Raw genomic sequence first — 19,985 nt, 5'->3', positions numbered from 1 at the left:
TCCCCACCCCCCCACATCCCTCCCAGCCTGGCTCCCTCCTCCCCCTCCCGCCCTCGCTCCTCCCTCCCCTGCCGCCTGCCCCTGCCCGGCTCCCTCCTCGGTGCCCTGGGGCTGGGGGGCGGGGGGTGGGGGGGAGGGGGGCTGGGCGGGGCGGGCCAGGACGCCTGGGTCTCTGCCCCGCCCATTTGCTGGGCTTCCGTGGCTCCGTCCCCGGGAGGCCGGGCAAGGCTGGCAGAAGAGGTCAGTGTCCTGGGCCCATGATGCCACCCTTTCTCTCTGGCACTTTTCCCCTTCCTGCCATTTGGGGGGACTGGTTGAGTCCTCTGGCCGGGCTGTGGTTCACGGAGGCCAGTTTCCGTACCTCCTCAGGGTAGGCAGTGGGGGGTTGTATCCACGACCCCCAAGGCGTGGAGTGACCGCGCAGGGATATGCCACAGCAGATGCCACTGTCTTTACCCTTTGCTTAGCCTTCACCTGCAGGTCAAAGTAGGCTCCACTTCCACTTCCGCTTGCCCACCCCAGCCTGTTCTTTGGTCCCAAGAGCAAACTGGTTGAACTAGTGGAGGTTGTGTGGATGCTAAGTCCAGGGCTTCAAGACCTCTTCCCTGTCACCCTGCCTTGAGTAAGCTTGGGCTAGGGCTCCTGGGTCCCTGGCTGCCTACCTTTAGGCTGGGGTGGAGGGCAAGGGGAACTGTAGCTGGGAGTGGGAGGAGCCTGGGGCTGGGTGTGAGGGGGAAAGCCCAAGTCGAGGGTGTGTGTCTGCCTTACCTAGAGCCTGCCTGCCTGCCTGCCTGCCTGGTGGATGCGCCACGGATGTTGTTGACTCTAGCCGTGTGTGTGTGTGTGTGTGTGTGTGTGTGTGTGTGTGTGCAGGCATGCGCACCCAGTGTCAGTGTCAGGGTCTGATGGGGACATTTCTCTGACTTCAGTGTGACCACCACAGACTCTCAGTCCTAGAGTAGGAACCCCGGGGTGTCAGCGTCCATTCTACTGAGGACAGAGCAAGAGGAGAGTCCAAGCTCTGTACATGGAGCTCCAACACTCCTACAGGAACTAGGGTGGGAGAGAGAAAGTGGAGAAGGGCAGCAGTAGCAGTGAGGGCTGGACTCGTCCGGAGAGATGCACCCAAGGAACCTTCCCCCAGCAACAGTTCTGGGGTGGCCAGCACTGGGGACACTGACTCTTGGTCACGTCACATCTCCCATACCGGAATTACTTTGCTCTGTCCTCACTGCCACCCTAGGGACCAGGTATCCTCCCTCCAGGGAAAGGGAAAGGCCACTTTTGGTAGCCAGAGTCAGGCGAAGGGGAGAGGAAAGAGGGGGCCTGCTGTGGCTCTCTCAGGAGAACAGGAGCCGTTGATGGGGTGCAGACAAGGCCCTCCCTTTCACTCTGGGGGTGGGAAGAGCCGGGAATAGGTACTCCAGGGTCCCGTCCCCAGGTGGCCTGGCTGCTGTTGACTTTGCTTGGTTACCCTGGGAGCAGCTCTCAGCAGTGTGAGAGGGGCGGGTGTCGGAGAGCTGGACCCAGGCGTCCAGGCTGGGGTGGGAGGGCACTCAGCCTTTGTGGCAGGGATCCTGTCAGGAGCCTGCAAAGTTAACCCCTCCTGCCCTGGTGGTGGTGGTAGCTGGCGGAAGGAGGGCGGGCCCAGCTGCGGTTTGTGAGTGTGGCCCTAATTCCCCTTCCCTCTCCCAGCACATCTGCACTTGGTTTACAGTGAATGAGTCTCCTGTCCTCATGAACCGGCTGAGGGCACCACTCCCTCCCTGGGCCCTGGCTGGGCATCCTGACACAGAACCAGCCACCACCCACCCCTGGAACGCTCTCCCTGCTGGGTAGCCCTTTCTCAACTCTTCCCCTTCTCCTTCTTAGAGGGGCTCAGGGTCTGGTCCCCCAGAGCTAGAGCTCTGAGACTGTGCAGCCGGGGTAGCAAACGGGGCCAGGGAAGCTAACGGGGGACAAAACTCTTGGGTAGCCTGGAAAGAGAGAGCGGGTCTGGAATTCCATCTGTCTCTGCCTTCCTCTTTGTCTTGGTTTGTCTGTCTGTCTGCCTCTGTCTTTGTCTCTGGTGGGTGTTTGTCTGTCCATCTGTCTTGGTAACTGTGGCTCCGCCCTTCTGGCAGCCTCTACGGTCCCCAGCCAACGACAGCAGCCAGGGGGCGATGCCCAGGAAGACCCGCCCTGTGCCGGCCCCTCCCCTTGGGATTGCCTCGCCTCCGCCCCCGCCTCTCCCCAGGACCCAATGACTGGGGTCTGTGGGCTGCAGCGGTTTGGAAGTCAAACCAAACAGGCAGACTGGGGAGCAGAGAAGAGGGGCATTGTGAGGGGTTCAGATTCTTTTCTCCATCTTGCATTGCCGCCTGTGCTCTGTCCAAGGATTCTCGGAGGAAGCTGGAGAAGAGGGTCTCCCACTCTGGAAACTGGTAGAAGGAGCTCCCCTCATTTCTCTTTCTCTTGGGTCATCCCTAGTTCTAGGCTTTGCTCTGTTTGTGGTTGCTCCACTTGGTCACCCTGGCAACTTGGAGAAAATGATATCTTGGGCCCTAGGACCAGGCCTCCTTTGCTCCCTTCATCACAAACACCAAAAGGAGAGATTGTGAGGAGAGGAAAAGGATCCACACATCTGTCCCACCTGCCCTGATTTACCATATTGCCCGCCCCTAATTTTCAGCCTTGCCTGCTCCCCATCAGCATCAGGACACTGAACAGGCAATTTCCCCATGCCCAGTCTGGTACTGGGGGATGTCCTAGGCCATGCTCAGAGGTGGCTGGCAGATGTCTTTGGGAGGTGGGGGGAGCTATGTTACAACCCCCAAGGACATCATTAAGGCACAGAAGTGCCATCGGGGCTTGGAGACCAGGGCACCCAGGGAGAGCGTGATGAAAACATGTACAACATGTGTCTTCTTTCCCTTCCTCCCCTCCTCTCCCACCTCCTCCCCCTAGGTCTGCTCTGTGCCGAGGCTGGTGCCAGCCTTGCCCTGGGTGCTTGCTCAGTTCCACCCCTTGTATCAGGCCTATGTTGCTGCTTGCCAGTTTGTTGGTTCTCCTGGTGAATGAGTTTGTGTGTGGAAGATCCTTACCAGCCTCAGAGCTGCCCAGATCCCCACATAGAATAAGGCCTTGATTTTTAAACACAGGATTTTAGGACTGGCCTAAACAACTCTAGGAATTTCTTCCCTGAACATGCACCATTCATTAAATCAACAAATCTTTATTAAGCATCCGCTATATGCCAAGCACTGTGCTAGGCCCTGGGTATGGTCTCTGCCCTTGCGGGCTTATAGTCTGGCAGAGGAGTCAGACATGAAACAAATCACCCACAAAATTGCAAGTGACAACCAGCGTGGAGAGGTATAAGGTGCTCTGAGAATGGATAGTAGAAGGGTTTTTTCCCCCAGCCAAGGAGATCAGAAAAGACTTTTGCGGGGTGGGGGGTGGAGAGAAGGGAGGGCAGCAGAAGAGTATGTGCAAAGGCCCTGGGATCAGGGTCCTGGCTCCCAGCCACCCTGCTCCCCCAGAAAGAAGAGGGTCCCTCCATACCTGCTCCTCACCTGGATTTTGATATGCTACAAGGGAGAGATGGTAAGCACCTCCTAATGGCCACAGCAGGACCCTGGAACACCTGGTGATCCTGCCCTGGAATGATTCCACCCATTCCTTCATCTCTTCCTCCAGAAAGGGAAACAGAGGCACAGATAGGGAGGAGGAATCCACAGGCTTAGGCCCGAGACTGCATAGAGAAAACAAGGCTGCACATTGTTGGCAAATCCCTCAGGGCGAGGGATTCCTGAGTTTGCCTGGCTGGAGCCTCACCAGATAGAAAACCCTTCTACTCTGATCTGTTTGACCGTGCGCCCTCCCCCTCCGGGATCCAGCCCTGACCTGTTCCGCTCCCTGGAATGAGGAGCATGTCTGCTTCCCCAGTCGCCCGCAGCTCGTGAGCCAGTGCTCCAGGTGGCTGCCAGTCCCGGGGTGGGGGGGTGGGGCAGTCTGTTTTGTACAGAGCCTCCATCCCGGGTTATGGGGTGATCTCTCCTCTGTCCACTGGGGGGCTTCCAGCTCCTCCTGCCCAGACACCAAGGTTCCAAGCTTCTTCCTTTCTGAAGAAAAGGGACGGAGGGTCCTTTGGAGGAGGGAGCAGGCTACTTGGGGCCATGCCTCCTCCGGAGCTGGCAAAGAGGTCATGGGACCAATGGGGTTAAGTTCCAGCCCTGCTCTGACCCATTTTCCTCCCTGTGCCCACATGCCCCGGGGCCAGGGTGTTGGGTGGGGTGGGCCTGGCACCCCTGCACCCACACCTGGGACTTCCCCTGGATGGAAACTCCCAGAACCCTGGTGTCCTACCTCCTCTGCCAGCTCCCACCAACGGCCTGGGTTCTGTTCACTTACAGTGGAATCTCCCTGTCTGCCAGCTCTCCTCCAGACTACATCTCCGCCTTAGCCCTGAGGGGCCCTGAGGATGTGGGCCCACTTTCTGGGACCATATTTGATGTCTGGCTGCCCTTTCTAGTGAACCCCTTTGAAGAAAAGATGTGGGGCTGGGGGGAGGGCGTTGGGAAGCTATCCTTCGTTGACCATCTCTTTGTGCCAGGCGTTGTGCTAGGCATGTACATTACTCATTTAATCCACAAAGCAGTCCAGAGAAGTAGCAGTTATTATCAACCCCATCACAGGGGAGGGACCTGAGAACCAGAGAGGTTAAGCAGCTTGCCCAATATCACACAGCTAGCACATAGCAGAGCTAAGATGGGAACCTAGGTCTTGGTGATCCTGAGCTGTCTTCACCACGACAGGCTTCCTCCTCTTCTGCAGCTGCCCACCTCTCCATGAGATGAGAGACTTGGAAAAATCAGTTCAGTTCAGTCCAATTCAGAAAACAGTTATTGAGCATCTGCTCTATGCCAGGCCGGACAGGTGCCAGACCAGTGACAGGGAAGGTTGCTGACTCAAGGTCTGGTGGGAAAGATAGGTGTGTGAACTAGGCAGTATCTAACTTCAGCATAATGATTGAACGAGGCGGCATGGAGTAGAGAAAGAAACAGTACTTCTATTTTCTCTTTCTGAAAGAGTAAAGAAATATATTATGAACAGTGTACAGAATAAATTAGAATAAAGTGAATACCTACTCAGCTGCCATCCAGGTCAAGAAATAGAGTACTTCCTGCTCCAGAAGTTCCCATGTGACTCTCCCATCATCCCCTCCCTCCCTTAAGAAGTAACCACCATCCTGACTTTTGTGATAATTATTTCCTTCTTTTTCTTTATAGTATTAGCACCTATGTATGCATCCTAATCAATATTACTTAATTTTGCCTGTTTTTGAGGTTTATATAAACGGAATGACACTGTATTACCCTTTTGTGTCTTACTTATTTTGCTCAACTTCTTGTTTGTGAGAGAGATCCAAATTGTTGCACATAACTGTCTTTTTTTTAAAATAAATTTATTTATTTATTTTATGTATTTACTTTTGACTGCGTTAGGTCTTCATTGCTGTGCACGGGCTTTCTCTAGTTGCGGTGAGCTGGGGCTACTCTTCATTGCAGTGCGTGGGCTTCTATTGCCGTGGCTTTTCTTGCTGTGGAGCATGGGCTCTAGGTGCGCAGGCTTCAGTAGTTGTGGCACGTGGGCTCAGTAGTTGTGGCTTGTGGGCTCTAGAGCTCAGGCTCAGTAGTTGTGGCACACGGACTTAGTGGCTCTGCGGCATGTGGGATCTTCCCGGGCCAGGGCTCGAACCCATGTACCCTGTATCGGCAGGCAGATTCTTAACCACTGAGCCACCAGGGAAACCCCATAACTGTCTTTTTTATTGTTACAGAGTATTCAGTTGCTTGAATATACCACAATTAATTTTTTTATTCTACTGTTGGTGAAAGTTTGAGTTGTTTCCAGTTTGGGCTATCATAATGCCACTAAGAACATTCTTGTGTGTGTTTCCCAGTACATACATGCAAGAGTTTTTCTAGGCTATAAAACTAAGAGTCAAAGTGTATGTACAGGAAATCTCAGTTTTTACCAGATAATGCCAAACTGTTTTCCAAAATGGTTGTATCAGTTACACAGGAAGCAGAACATTCTAACCAGGGGCAGGTGTAGGATCAAGAAGACCCATACACCTTTCTTACCTAAAACTCTCAGTGGTTTTCTCTTTTCCTTGGAATAAGATCCAAGTCACTGCCGTGGCTCCCAGGGCCTCTACCTGGCTCTCTGCCTGTGCCATATGACTCTCCTCTTTGCTCTTTGTACTTGCTGTCCCCCCTCTCTGGAATGTTCTTCCACTAGCTATCTCCATGGCTCTCTCCCTCACTTTCTTCAGGTCCTTGCTAAAATGTCACTTCTCACTGGCACTTTCCCTGACCACTGAATTTTCTATTGCAACCTCCAGCCCTCCTTATACCCTTCTCAGCTTTAGTTTTCTTCGTAGTCCAGCCACCTGGGTTCCATTCAGCCTCAAGCAGCTCTCCCCTTGGTTGGCCAGCGCTTTTTTTTTTTTTTTTTTTGGCCACGTGGCATGCAGGATGGAAACTCAGAGTCTTAACCACTGGACCACCAGGGAAGTTCCTGCCAGTGCTTTTATCTCCTCCCAAACCCTTAAGGGCCATCATAGCTGACTGTTTGGGGGCTGTCTAGCTGCCCCTCCTGAAGGATCCACCTCTCTGAGTCACTTTTTATCACATCACCCTGGTTTTTTTCATAGCCATTTCCATGCTCTGAAATAAGCTAATGTATTTGTTTGTTTACCTGTTTGGTTTTTGTCTCCACCCTGCCCCACCCCTCACTTTAAAGTAAGCTGTCTTGCTCTGTCCCATGGCCAGTGCCTGCTGCATGACAGGCCCTCGAATAATAATTGTCCAGGCTGGTTGTCAGGCTCCCAGAGACAGCCAGCCCCTCCCCCAACCCTCACACCTGGGACTTGCCCTGTCTGGAAACTCCCAGAACCTAGGCTTCCTCCCTCCCCTGCCAGCTCCCACCAACATCCCTGGCTCAGTCTCAGAGTCTCAGAGCACCTGCTGGTGCTGTTGCTGCTTCCCTACGTCTCGTTAGGGACCATATGGGAGCCTGAAGCAGCCGTTCTGGCCTTCAGGGCTGGAGAGTGATGGGCAGTTGTCAGGTGCCTGGAGCTCAAGAAATACTTTTTTTTTTTTTTAATTTATTTATTTATTTTTGGCTGCATTGGGTCTTCGTTTCAGTGCGCGGGCTTCTCATTGTGGTGGCTTCTCTTGTTGCAGAGCATGGGCTCTATGCGTGCGGGCTTCAGTAGTTGTGGTATGCGGACTCAGTAGTTGTGGCGCACGGGCTTGGTTGCTCCGCAGCATGTGGGATCTTCCTGGACCAGGGCTCGAACCCGTGTCCCCTGCATTGGCTGGCGGATTCTTAACCACTGTGCCACCAGGGAAGTCCCCAAGAAATACTTTTTGATTGAATAAAGGGGAAGACTTCAGAGATGATGGGACCTCGCCAGGTGGAGAAAAAGAGAAAAGGCACTGGGGGCAGAAGGAAGAGTGTACACAAAGGACTGGAGGCATGGAAGTGCACATGATATTTGGAGGACGGGTTCTGGTCTGGTGCCCTTGGTGGGTTCTCAGTGGAGGGGAGGGGAGCAGGCAGGCCGGGAAGGGGAGGGCTAGCTGGGGAGGTCTGAGCTCCTGCAGGCTCAGAGAGGATCAGCAGTGTCTTAGGTTTAATCCTGCCCACACCCCTGCTCCCCACAGTCCCCGCTCTGACCCCACCCCTGCCCTCCCCTTCACCCAACCCCCCAGCCTGGCCGCTCCTGCAGCTGAATGGACTTCTCTCTGGGCCTACGTTTGGGGCCTCGGAACAAGAAGGCCAGCCACCAACAGCCCCCTCCACCCTCCGGGCACGGCCCACCAGCTGCCTCCCCGTGTCTGTCCTGCCCCCCCTCCGCCTGTGCCTGCCCCTGCCCTGGCTGTCCCCCTCCCAGCTGCTCCGGCACCACCTATCCCTATTACGCAGCTCCCTGCCCCTCCTGTCCCGGCCTCCCTGGCCCACCCTGTACCTGCCCCTGCCCGCCCTGCCCTGCCTGTGCCCCCTTGACTTGTCCCCTCAGTTCCTGCAGCCCCTGCTCTGCTCCGCATTTGACCTGCTGCCACCCCTCTCCCTGCCCCATGTACCCTTGCTCCAGGGGTCAAGCCGCCTGTTCCAGCTCCTGCTTGGGCTGCAGTGACAGCTGCGGCCATGGCCGGGGGGCTGCCCGGGGACCTCCAGGCTCTGCTGGCCGCTGCAGCTGCTGCTTCAGGAGACACCGCACCGCTCGACACTGTCTGATAGTCTAGCTGGGCTGTTGCCCCTTGAGAGATTGCCAGTCTTCCAGGGCACTTCTGCAGCTGCTTCCTCAGGGAGGAGGCAGAAGCTCTGGAGGATGGAGAAGGATCAGCTGGACCCCTCACCCAGGCAGGGAGAGGAGGCTGGCTGCTCAGGTCCCCCGGCCTTCTCCTCAGTCCCGGGAGTGAGAGCGGGACATCTGCTTTGAAGCTAGTTTCTAGGCATGCTCTCATTGGTTCCAGAGCCTCCTCTTCTGCAACTTCTGGAATGGAAAGTGTTCTTCTCACAGCCTCTCCCATGGCCCCTGAAGGTGAGCAAGTTGGCCATTTTCCCCTCTAGCCAGCCTCCCCTGGAGACCCTTCCTGGCTTATCTTCTCTGCAGTTTGCATGGATAAGATGGATTCTTCCTCTAGAGGCGACAGGGGATCCTTTGTCCAGGGACCACTTTTCTTGCCCTGTGGACCTCCACCCATATCCCTAAATGACCCAAGAATCTCTGAATCCCTTACCTCTCATCATGAGCCTGGTAAGGAAGGTCAATGGCTCTTGGACCAGAAGAAGAGGCTGAGCAGAGAATTCTTGGTTCCTCCCTCCCCTTGGATATCATGACATCCTTCATGGTCCTTTGCTTCTAGGAACCTGGCGCTCTCTACCTGGATGTCTTATCTCTCAAATCTCTGAGTGCTCGCCCAGCCGCATGACCTCAATCTTCCAGCAATAATCCCATCTGTTACATCCATGCTCATCTGGCAGGCGGGTGATGGAAGCTGGGAACCCTTGACTCAGGTTCCCAATGATCCCATCCACACATAGCTAGTCATAAGTCCCCTGCCCCTGGGGGTGGGGCTGGGGCTGGGGGTTTGGAGAAGCCACCAAGAGGAAGCTGGAAGTGATAGACCCTGGCATCTGCGTGGGACTGGATCTTAAGCTTAGAGCCCCTAAGCACCCCTCCACATTCCCCAAGTTCTCTGACACTGGTCTGCTTCAATCTTCTCTTTCTCAACCTCCTTCTCTGGAACCCTTTGTTCTTTCCTTTCTATCTCTGTTTATCCTTCTGCTTATCCTTCCTTCTAGCTTTCTGCACCACTCTCTCCACTTCTGTTTCCTTTTTTCTATCACCTGGACTTTCTGCCTTCACCTAACTTGTGTCTCTACATCTGTTTCCCCCACTCATCTCTCCCTTTCCCCATCTAATTTAAAATCTTGTTTTCTTCCTTTTTTTAAAATAAGTAAATTTATTTATTTATTTTTGGCTGCGTTGGGTCTTCGTTGTAGGCTTTCTCTAGTTGCGGAGAGCAGGGGCTACTCTTCGTTGTGGTGCGTGGGCTCTAGGCACAGGGGCTTCAGTAGCTGTGGCTCGGGCTCTAGAGTGCAGGCTCAATAGTTGAGCTCAGGCTCTAGAGCGCAGGCTCGGTAGTTTCAGCACATGGGCTTAGTTGCTCCACCGCATGTGGGATCTTCCTGGACTAGGGATCAAACCCACGTCCCCTGCATTGGCAGGTGGATTCTTAACCACTGTGCCACCAGGGAAGTCCCTCTTCCTTGGTCTTTTGATTCACCTCCTGCCTCTCTCTTTTTCTGTCCTATTCTGCTTCTGGGTGCAAGTCATTCTCGATCTCTTTCATTTCTATTTCCCTTTCTGTCTTTGTTCCTGTCTTCTGGGTCCAGCTGTATTTCAATTCCTATCTCTCTTTCTGCCTCCCCAGTATCTGGTTTTCTCTCTCTCTCTCTTTGGGTCCTGCAGCTGCCTGCACACCAGGCCTATGTCATGCCAATCTCATTGCTGCCCAAGGGCCAGGACACCAAGTCCTCCATTGTCTGTCTGTCCCCCAAACACCCCATGCCCTGGAGTGAGTGAGGGCTGGACAGAGCTACCAGAATAGACCCTTCTTCCCCTGCCCACTGTCCAGGCCATCCATCCCTACTCAGCTCTAAGCCCAAAACTTTTAAAAAATGAAGTTTTTCTCCCAACTTCATATTCTGAAAATTGGCAACTAAAAAGAAAAAGAATTATGCATTTATGCTGCCTGTCCTGTGTAAATTATATTTCAGGGTGGCCAAATAGCTCTAAGTGGTGGAGAAAACTTATTTACAGAAGAACTCCAGCTAATGTAGAAGGAATATGCAATTAGAAAAATCACCATTTTGCAACCCCTAATGAAATAATTGATCAAAGCAAGAATCGTCAATGGATGAAACCAAGGATGGTGGTTGATGGAGAACTTTACAATGGAGGAATAAGGCTGTCACTACCTGACCCCACTGATGAATCTCAGCATCACTAAAAACGGCACAACCACATGCCGTGTACCTCCTGATATGATGCAGTCTGAAGCACTCAGCACCACCTGTGAAGGACTCTTGCCAAACAAAGAAACAAACAAAAAAACTGAACATGATTCTAATCAAACCTCTAGAGCTAACCTCCATTTAATGAGAAATACGGGGGGTGGAGGAACAAATTAAATGACACAACAAGGAAGTAAGAAAACATATCCAGAACGTGGGACATTCTAAAGGAGATCTGACTGAATTTCTTCAACTAGTCAATGGCTGGTGGTGGCGGGGGGGAGACCTTGTTTGGTTCCTGATTGGGACCACCCAATTGTAAAGAGACATTTTTAGACTGTTGGAAACATTTAATCATGAACTGAGTACTTACAATGCCAAGGAATCTGTGTTGATTTTGTTAAATGTGAAAATGGCTTTGAGGTTATGTAAGAAAAGGTCCGTATTTCCTAGAGATGCACACTGAAGTATAGAGTGAAGTGATGTATTTAAAAGTATTTTGGCAAACAAAAAAAGAAAGAAAGGAGAAGAAGGAACAAAGGGACAAAAATCAATATTGTTGAATTAAGTATATAGGGTTTCATAGAACTATGCTCTCTACCTTTATGTATGTTTGAACATTTTCATAATAGAAGTTTTAAATGATACTCCTCTGGTAAGCAGGGTTCCTAGTCATTCCCAGAGCATCCTCCCCACCTGTCCTAAAAGCCAGACTTCCCCTGTGACTCCCCACACACAGACTTCAGCCCTCCTTGCCCTCTACTAGAAGTGTGTCCTAGAGATGGAATTGCCCTCCCAGGCTGTCCTTTATCCCCTTCAGTCCCCTGCTGCTCAGCTGGCACATTTCCCATGTGTAGGAGCTGTGAAGCACAGCTTCGAGGGGCCAGGGGAACCTTAAAGAGTTAACATATTTTGAATAGGTCCTACAATAAAAGTAATCCAAAATAATGTAATCTTCCTTAAAGTCTCTCTTTGTCAGGTGCTTCTGAGCAAAATGCAACTCAATAATGGAGAGCACTGGCCTCCATCCTGGAAAACAGAAGACAAAGCACGTAAGGCCGTCCTGTCCCACTCCCTGCCTTCATTCAGGATGACCTCCTCCCTCACAGAAAAGACCACCAGGAACTGAGAGACTGGGTGTCAGGAGTTCAAGGGGTTTCAGTCCAGGATCAGAATGGAAGGCCATTTGGATGCCTCATGCCCTCACTCACTGAATGACCTTGGGAAATCATGATTTTTGAGTCTTCGTGTTTCTAGACAAATGCATGGGAACCAACACCTTTTCTACTCTCTAGAAGTTTGCCAGTTAGGGATAAAGGCACCTTGGAACTTGTAGGATATAAATCTCAGCTGTTTACTTTATCATAAGAAAGTATTTCTCAAGTTATAATTCCAGATTCTCCCACCCTCTACCCTCCAAGCTTTAGTATAAAGAAAACCAACATTTGCTAATCACCTGTGCAGGTGGGTGAACCCATTTAATCTTCTTAGAAATCATGAGTGTGGAACTGGAAAGATCTGGGTCCCAGTTCTGACTCTACTTCTTACCATGTGACTCTAGTCATGTTACTTGACCTTTCCAATTCTGAAGGATAATCATAGTAACTACCTAAAGGGTTGTTGTGACAGTTAAACAATTCATCTACAGCAGTTGGCCCAGGACTTCTTAAGACAGAACTTAGGTACATAATAACTGTTTGATAAGTGTTACCAGCTAATAAAGACCAGCACTTTTTAGAGTATTTTACACGTATTAACTTATTCATTTATTCATCAAATATTTATTGAATGTTTTTATGTACCATTAACCATTTTAAGTACTGGGAATACAAGTGAACAAAACAGATAAAAATCTGTAGGGAGAAGAAATAGTAAATAAGCAAAATATATAGTGTGCCTGATGGTGTTAAGTGCTATGGAGAAAATGCAGCAAAGGAGAATAGAGAGTTGGTAGGGAAGCAGGTAGATTACTGTGGCAGAGGTGGTGGTGTTTTTTCAAACAGGTTGGCCAAGGAAGGCCTCTCTGATAAGGTGACACTTGAAGACAGAACTGCAGGGGCTGAGGGAGGGAACTATGTGGATATCTGGGAGAAGAACCAGAACTTTACAGGGCACAGTGTGCAAAGGCCCTGGTGGTAGCCAGTATAGATGGAGAAGGCGTAGGAAGGAGAATGGTAGGAGATAAGGTCAGAGATGTAGCAGTGGAACAGAGGACAGAGGGTTGTGTAGGCCATTATAATGATTTTGGCTTTTATGCTTTGTGAGATGGGACGCCATTGGAGGGTTTTGAGGAGATAACACTAGGGCTGGAAAGAGGTTAAATAACGTTTCCAAGGTAACACAGCTGTTAAGTGACAGAGGGTGGGCATCCGGCTCCAAGGCTGAAATTCTTAACCCTTAACTGCCACTGAACTTTAGCCTTTTTTATTTGGGCGCTGCTCTCCTGTGACTGCCGACCAAGAAACTGGGACACTGAGAAGTCATATGGCTTGCCCGAGGCCACAGAGCTGGTAAGTGACAGGGCTGGGATTTGAGCCTTGGCCGTCTGCAAACCGAAGTCCAAGTCCTTGACACCACACTGCCTCCCTCAGGTGTCTGGGCCATACTGACTTTTGGCCTGGAGGTCACTACTCTGGGAGAGGAGGTAAGCGAGGAGCCCGTCTCGGCTTGGGGCGGCGATGTTCCTTAAGAAGCTCAAGCCCCGGCTCTGCGGGACTGCTGGCATTTTCCCAGGCACAGCTGCGCTCCCTAACCCACGGCACGGAGGAAGAGACAGAAAATGTGTCTTTACTTCCAGGGGGCCCCGTAGGTATCCCGGAGTCGAAGGAGCGGGTGTCAGCGGGAGGGCAGCGGACAGGGCCAAACCCGGAGCAGCGACCACCACCGACTCCTGTTGAGCCCCAGCAGGCTTCCGGAGCTCAGCGACCTGGTTGGGGCAAGAGGGCGGAGTAGGGGCGCGGTTTGAGCGCCGCGCCCCCGTCACGTGACGGGACCCATCATGGCTGCGGCCAGAGGGCTCCCAGGCTCCCGGAAGCAGGCTGTGAGGGGCGGGCGCGCTGGGGGAACCCGAGCCGGAGGTAGAGCGGGCAGGGCGGCCGGGCGGCCTGGAGCCGGGTGTGTCCGGAGCGTCCCCGCAGACCGGGGCAGCAGGTGAAATGGTGTCTGGGCGAGGCGCGAGCGGATGAGGCGGCGCTGGGCGGGGGCTAGGGGGCGCTTTAGGGCGGGGGGTGCCCTGACCTGGAGGAGGGGGAATCTGAGATGCACGCTCGTGACCCAGAAGCAACTCGAGAGGCCCGCGCGGGCGGTAGGGATGCCCGGGACAGATGACGAGACATTGAGGGCAAAAACGGGCTCCCCAAAGAGGATGGGAGGTAACAGAAGGAAGTATCGTATGCAGAAGCTACTGTGGGAGAGGGCAGCAGCCCCTTAACTGCAGGGCTGGGATTAGTGAAGGAACTCCCTCTCTGCTATACCAGGCAAGGATGGGGCGAATGCTCAATCGTCTCCCCTCTCCCACCCCTTCCCTGCCGCACAGTGTCCTTGGAGACCGCTCTGGCGGGCCACTCCTGCCACCCACCCAACTGGTCCCTCCGGTCTGAGCTCCGGGGGAGTGGAGTTGAGGGGTGGGGAAGTGCAGGTGGCAGCGGGGGGTTGGGTGGAGCTGCCTTCTGCTTAGACACCCAGCCCCTTGACAGCGCTATCCGGGCAATGGATGTGACTCTGAAGCCCCTTTCTCTCCCCAGGTCGTCCGGGGGCCGGCCATGCTGGTGACTGCCTACATTGCCTTTGTGGTCCTCCTGGCCTCCTGCCTGGGGTTGGAGCTGTCAAGATGCCGGGCTAAGCCTTCTGGAAGAGCCTGCAGCAACCCCTCCTTCGTTCGGTTTCAACTGGACTTCTATCAGGTCTACTTCCTGGCCCTGGCAGCTGACTGGCTCCAGGCCCCCTACCTCTATAAACTCTATCAGCATTACCACTTCCTGGAGGGACAAATTGCCATCCTCTATGTCTGCGGCCTTGCCTCCACAGTCCTCTTTGGACTGGTGGCCTCCTCCCTTGTGGATTGGCTGGGTCGCAAGAAGTCTTGTGTCCTCTTCTCCCTCACTTACTCTCTCTGCTGCTTAACCAAACTCTCTCGGGACTACTTTGTGCTGCTGGTGGGCCGAGCACTTGGTGGGCTGTCCACAGCCCTGCTCTTCTCGGCCTTTGAGGCCTGGTACATCCATGAGCACGTGGAACGGCATGACTTCCCCGCAGAGTGGATCCCGGCTACCTTTGCCCGAGCTGCCTTCTGGAATCATGTGCTGGCTGTAGTGGCAGGTGTGGCAGCTGAGGCCGTGGCCTGCTGGATGGGCCTGGGGCCTGTAGCGCCCTTTGTGGCTGCCATCCCTCTCTTGGCTCTGGCTGGGGCCTTGGCCCTTCATAACTGGGGAGAGAACTATGATCGGCAGCGTGCCTTCTCAAGGACCTGTGCTGGGGGCCTGCGCTGCCTCCTGTCGGACCGTCGTGTGCTGCTGTTAGGCACCATCCAGGCCCTGTTTGAGAGTGTCATCTTCATCTTTGTCTTCCTCTGGACGCCTGTGCTGGACCCACATGGGGCCCCGCTGGGCATCATCTTCTCCAGTTTCATGGCAGCCAGCCTGCTCGGCTCTTCTCTGTACCGCATCGCTACCTCCAAGAGGTACCACCTTCAGCCCATGCACCTAGTCTCCCTCGCTGTCCTCATCGTCGTCTTCTCCCTCTTCATGTTGACCTTCTCTACCAGCCCAGGCCAGGAGAGTCCAGTGGAGTCCTTTATAGCCTTCCTTCTTATCGAATTGGCCTGTGGGCTGTACTTTCCCAGCATGAGCTTCCTGCGGAGAAAGGTGATCCCTGAGACAGAGCAAGCTGGTGTCCTCAACTGGTTCCGGGTGCCCCTGCACTTACTGGCCTGCCTGGGGCTTCTGGTCCTCCATGACAGCGATCGCAAAACGGGCACTCGGAACATGTTCAGCATCTGCTCCGCCATTATGGTGATGGCTCTGCTGGCGGTGGTGGGGCTCTTCACCGTGGTCAGGCATGATGCTGAGCTGCGGGTGCCCTCACCCACTGGGGAGCCCTATGCCCCTGAGCTCTAATCCTGTTCCAGGACGAGGGAGCTGGGATGGACCCTTGAATCCCACCTCTCCAGGGCTGTACAGATCTCTCTGTGACTCTGCGACTATCTGGCCCCTCATCCTGTCCTGGGGCCCCTCCTGCCAGTGCTTTGGGTTGGGAAGCACATGGGGGTGATGGCCTGGAAAGAAGATGCCAAAAGTTGCCTCTGTGTCACTCCCTTCCCCCTTTCTACTTAAAAATAAACACTTTTAATTGATCATCGATTTGATTTACTCATCCTCACCTGTACCCACCTCAGTAGTTCTGGTGAGAGGGCAGCTGGAGGTTGTGAGGAGAGAGGTGGGGTTACCAGCAGAAGGTTTGTACTTCTAGCCTCTCTAAGACTGCCTCCAGCTTAAATTGAGAGCTGTGGAATTGCCTCCCAACAGAAATGGGTGGGAAATGCCTGAGGCCCCTAGATCCTCCCTATCTTGTTACTCTGGGGTCAGGCACCCTCCACGGTTGCCAAGCAAAAACCTTGCTCCACATCTAGGGTGGGGCAGTCTCTGGAGCATATGGGGTGGATGTCCATGCCATTGAGCAAAGATTCCAGGGGCTTGAGCTGCGTCTGTGACCCCCCCCTTGGGGCAAATCCGGAGCCTTCCTGCAGGAACAAGCTTGCAGCTCAGCACGTGCGTGCTGTCTGCCTTCTGCCTCTGTGGCTGTGGATGCACCATTTGCCCAGCATCACCGGGGTCCACCAGGTCCTGTATCCTTGCATGAAACCCAAGTGAAGGGCTGCCGAGGAGAGAGAGCAGTGAATGGATGAGGGACTGGGATCTTGTCTGTACCTGACTCTTCCCCACCCAGAGTGAGTGAGGGTGAGGGAGCCATCAGGGCAGGAAACAGTACCAGTAGGAACACCAGTTCTGTGAGCCCCTCCCTGCCTCACCTCTGATTGTATCTGCCTTTCCTTCTCCCACCCAAACCTGGGCTTCTCAGGGGAAGCAGAGCCAGCAGTTAAGAAGGGTGGGGATGGAGGGAGGTTAGGCCCAAGGGTGTGTCCTGGAATGTGCTTGAGGTGGGCATGAGGGACCTACCTCTTCTGGAAAAGAGGTTGATGACCTTTCCGTGGGTCCCAGACTACTTCCCAGACAGGAAGATGCAAGACTTTCCAAGAGCTGCAGGTCCAAACCTGTGTGGGGAGATAGCATCACCTGGTGTGGGAGGAATGTGGGGTGGATGCGCTCCTGCAGGGTGAGGCCAAGGGGGAGGGAAGAGTGGTGGTCTCAGGTCCCTAGTCAGACAAGGGGAAAAGCACATTCCCCCACCCAGCCTGCAGGGAATAGAAGTTGAGGTTAAGTATGAAAAGACAGATATCTTTTCCTTCCCCCATCTTGAGGCTAAAACAGAGTCTGTTGCAGTAACTCCACTTCCCCTTTCTGCCCTGTGGAGCTGGACCTCGATGTATTTTAGTTATTTGTAGACTTTCCGTCTCTCTCTACCACAGTATGATCTCCTTGAAGACAGGAGGGAATTGTGTCCTATTTGCCCTTGTCTCCCCCATATATACACACAAGTGGGGGCTTGGCCCCTGGCTGTGCTCAGTAAATGTCTGGAGAGGAGACAGGCTAGCTCACACGTGGCTTTTCAAGAGCCACCCATTTGGGAAATCTATTAGACTAGAATCCAGAGCCTAGTTAATGATTTGTTGTTTTGGATGACAGTAATTGTTTACTGATGGAAGCATGAGGGGGCCCCATATTCCTAAGTGATAAGGAAATGGGGGGGTAGGGGAGACAGACTAATGAGTTTCCCTTAGCTTTGTCCCTGCTGAGCTTTCTTCAAAGGAGCTGGTAGCAGATAGAGTGGGGAGGGTTCTTCCTGTCAAGACTCATTGGGTGTGAAGAGCTCACAGGCATCTTAGAGATTGTCCAGTCAGCCTTAAACGTATTTTTATTGAGCACCTACTATATGCCATGCACTGTATTACTAGGTGCTGGTGAAATTTTTTACCCAAGAGGAAAATCCACTTAAAGGGCACGTAGCAAGTGGATGGCAAAGCCAAGGCTAAACCTTGCCTCCTGCTGCCTGCCCAGTGCCCCTTCTATATGGCATGTACTGACTCTGTCCCCTGGGCCTCCACCTACCTGCCTTTCCCCCTCTAGCCCTCTTCCCTCCTCCCGAGCCCTGTCCCAGGAGAAGGGCAAGAGAGCGGGAGCGCTTAGCCGTGGCCACCTGGCCCACCTTTGGATATTTACCCATATGGGGCAAATGAGGGATTGCTTCACCAGGCACATGCTACCTGCAAAACGCTGCTTGTGATGCCTTGCTGAGAGGCAGCGGAGGGAACTGGTGAAGAGCATGGAGTCAGAGCCTGACTGCCTGGGTTCAAATGTGTGCCTCAGTTTCCTCATCTATAAAACGGGGATGATGGTATAGTTTCTACTCCTAGGGCTCGTGTGAGGATTAAATTAAGCACTTAGAGCAGCAGTTGGCCCCCAGTGTAAGTACTACATAAGTGTTTGCTTTCATATTTTATTGTTTAACTTTTTCAATCCAGCTGAGCCTAGCCAGATTTGGGTGTGAGAATGAGTGGATGGGGCTGTAATGGGGTGTAGAACTTTCCAGCCCATCCCAGTGGTTGGGTGATTCCCAGCAGTGTTTATCCTTGGTCCTGGCCCAGAGAGCAGGATCAAGCTATCTGAGAAGCCTTCTACTTTGGGGTATGTGAGCAGCTGAGGAGGGTGTCAGTGTGTTCCACTTGAACTCATTTCCTCTTCCTCAAGTGGGAAGGTCAGCTTGGTGTCAGACTTGATACACACCACCATCTTTCACTAAGAGAGGCTCCTGATTTTCTGACTTTCCATCCAGCTGGATATATAATTATTTTATTTGGAGCATTTAAGCGATCCTGAGGAGAACAGAAACAGCCCAAGGAACCAGGAGCCAATGGACAAGAAGGCAGGAGGACTGGGTCATGAGGACAGTACTGTGTTCTGAGGCTGGAGAATGACCTCTTCCTGGAAATTCAGTCCCTGCTCAGGGAGGGGAATGGCTGCCCCCAGTTAACAGCCATGACCCTTTGGCTGGGTCTAGGTTCCACTCCCCAACACACTTTCCCTAACCCCAATCCTGTGGTTCTCCTTGTTGCTTTTATTATTTTTTGCCACCACTTCCCCACAGAACCACAGAATAGAATTATTAGACAAACAAAAGTTTGTCATGCTTGGGATCAGACCTAATGTTATAAAAATATGTCACATTTGCTTTAATAATTTTTTAACAATAAAGTAATAACAATAAATAATAACAGTAACAATAAAGTAAAAGAGTCAAATGCAAATACAGAAATATATATTTAATATAAATATGTGAATGTAAATCATGTTTATATAATGTTACATTAAAATACATATATTTATATTGATGTATAAATGTAGTACAAATATAAATACATATATACATATAGAAATATAAAATGTAAAAAATGATAGGCTCCCTTAAGCCTGCTCTTCATACCACTGTTAAATGTTTATAGTCTAGTGCATAGATTTAATATTTTTTTAATAAAAATGAATCATACCTTTCATGCTGCAACTTGTTTTTTACATAAACGTATATCTTGGTTTTCTCTTTTTAAAATGATTGAAATCCACAGGAAGACTATAACAATCATTCATGTATCTCTGACATCTTCATATGTCATTATATATAAGACACGCCTTTTAACAGCTGCGAAGCCTTGCTGAGCCTTTGGAAAGCATTTCATATCTGTTCTAGTTGAGGCTGGCAGAACCCCTGGCAGGGAGTGAGGCTAGATGTTACTACCCCATTTCACAGATTAATAATAAATTGAGCTGGGACTAGAACCTGGCTCCTCTGTCCAGACTCAAGTTGAAAGCTCTTTTCACTGTCCCATACTGTCTCTTTGTAAACATCAGGGATTCAAGTGAGGGACTGAATTATGTGACCCAAATTCACATTGGTCGGCACTTTTTTTTTTTTTTCAGTTTTATTCTTTTTTTTTTGATGTGGACCATTTAATTAATTAATTAATTAATTTTGGCTGCACTGGGTCTTAGTTGTGGCACATCTTTGCTGCCGCAGGCGGGACCTTTAGTTGCCTTATGCAGACTCTTAGTCGCAGCATGCATGCAGGATCTAGTTCCCCCACCAGGGATCGAACCTGGGCACCCTGCATTGGGAGTGGGGAGTCTTACCCACTGGTCCACCAGGGAAGTCCCTGGTCAGCACTTTTTGATCTCTAAAGAACTTCCTTCTTGTTAGAAGTAGAAGACGCATAAAAAAAGGATGTTTTCTGCCCTTGAGGAGAA

The 19,985-nt window shown here is 52.0% G+C and overlaps 2 protein-coding genes across 4 annotated transcripts; both read left to right on the top strand.

Moving 5' to 3' along the window:
- The first annotated feature begins 7,561 nt into the window (after positions 1-7,561).
- Positions 7,562-12,432, top strand: LOC103007674 (sperm mitochondrial-associated cysteine-rich protein). 2 transcript variants are annotated; one of them, XM_057555857.1, is made up of 3 exons: positions 7,562-8,596; positions 8,922-9,072; positions 10,339-12,432. In XM_057555857.1, exon 1 carries the CDS (start codon positions 7,785-7,787, stop codon positions 8,295-8,297), a length of 513 nt encoding a protein of 170 aa, XP_057411840.1. In that variant the 5' UTR covers positions 7,562-7,784; the 3' UTR covers positions 8,298-8,596; positions 8,922-9,072; positions 10,339-12,432. The 2 variants fall into 2 exon arrangements, with proteins under 2 accessions (XP_057411840.1, XP_057411839.1); XM_057555856.1 differs by lacking the exon at positions 8,922-9,072.
- A 1,139-nt stretch (positions 12,433-13,571) lies between these two features.
- Positions 13,572-15,926, top strand: MFSD5 (major facilitator superfamily domain containing 5). 2 transcript variants are annotated; one of them, XM_007179433.3, is made up of 2 exons: positions 13,572-13,725; positions 14,319-15,926. In XM_007179433.3, the coding sequence occupies exon 2, from the start codon at positions 14,337-14,339 to the stop codon at positions 15,687-15,689; it is 1,353 nt and encodes a 450-aa protein (XP_007179495.2). In that variant the 5' UTR covers positions 13,572-13,725; positions 14,319-14,336; the 3' UTR covers positions 15,690-15,926. The 2 variants fall into 2 exon arrangements, with proteins under 2 accessions (XP_007179495.2, XP_057413687.1); XM_057557704.1 differs by lacking the exon at positions 13,572-13,725 and adding an exon at positions 13,836-13,946.
- Positions 15,927-19,985: the final 4,059 nt, after the last annotated feature.

Source organism: Balaenoptera acutorostrata, chromosome 11 (assembly GCF_949987535.1).
Source record: "Balaenoptera acutorostrata chromosome 11, mBalAcu1.1, whole genome shotgun sequence".
Classification (NCBI taxonomy): domain Eukaryota; kingdom Metazoa; phylum Chordata; class Mammalia; order Artiodactyla; family Balaenopteridae; genus Balaenoptera; species Balaenoptera acutorostrata.
Note: the sequence above shows the minus strand (reverse complement) of the source record. Positions and strands in the feature narration are given on the sequence as shown.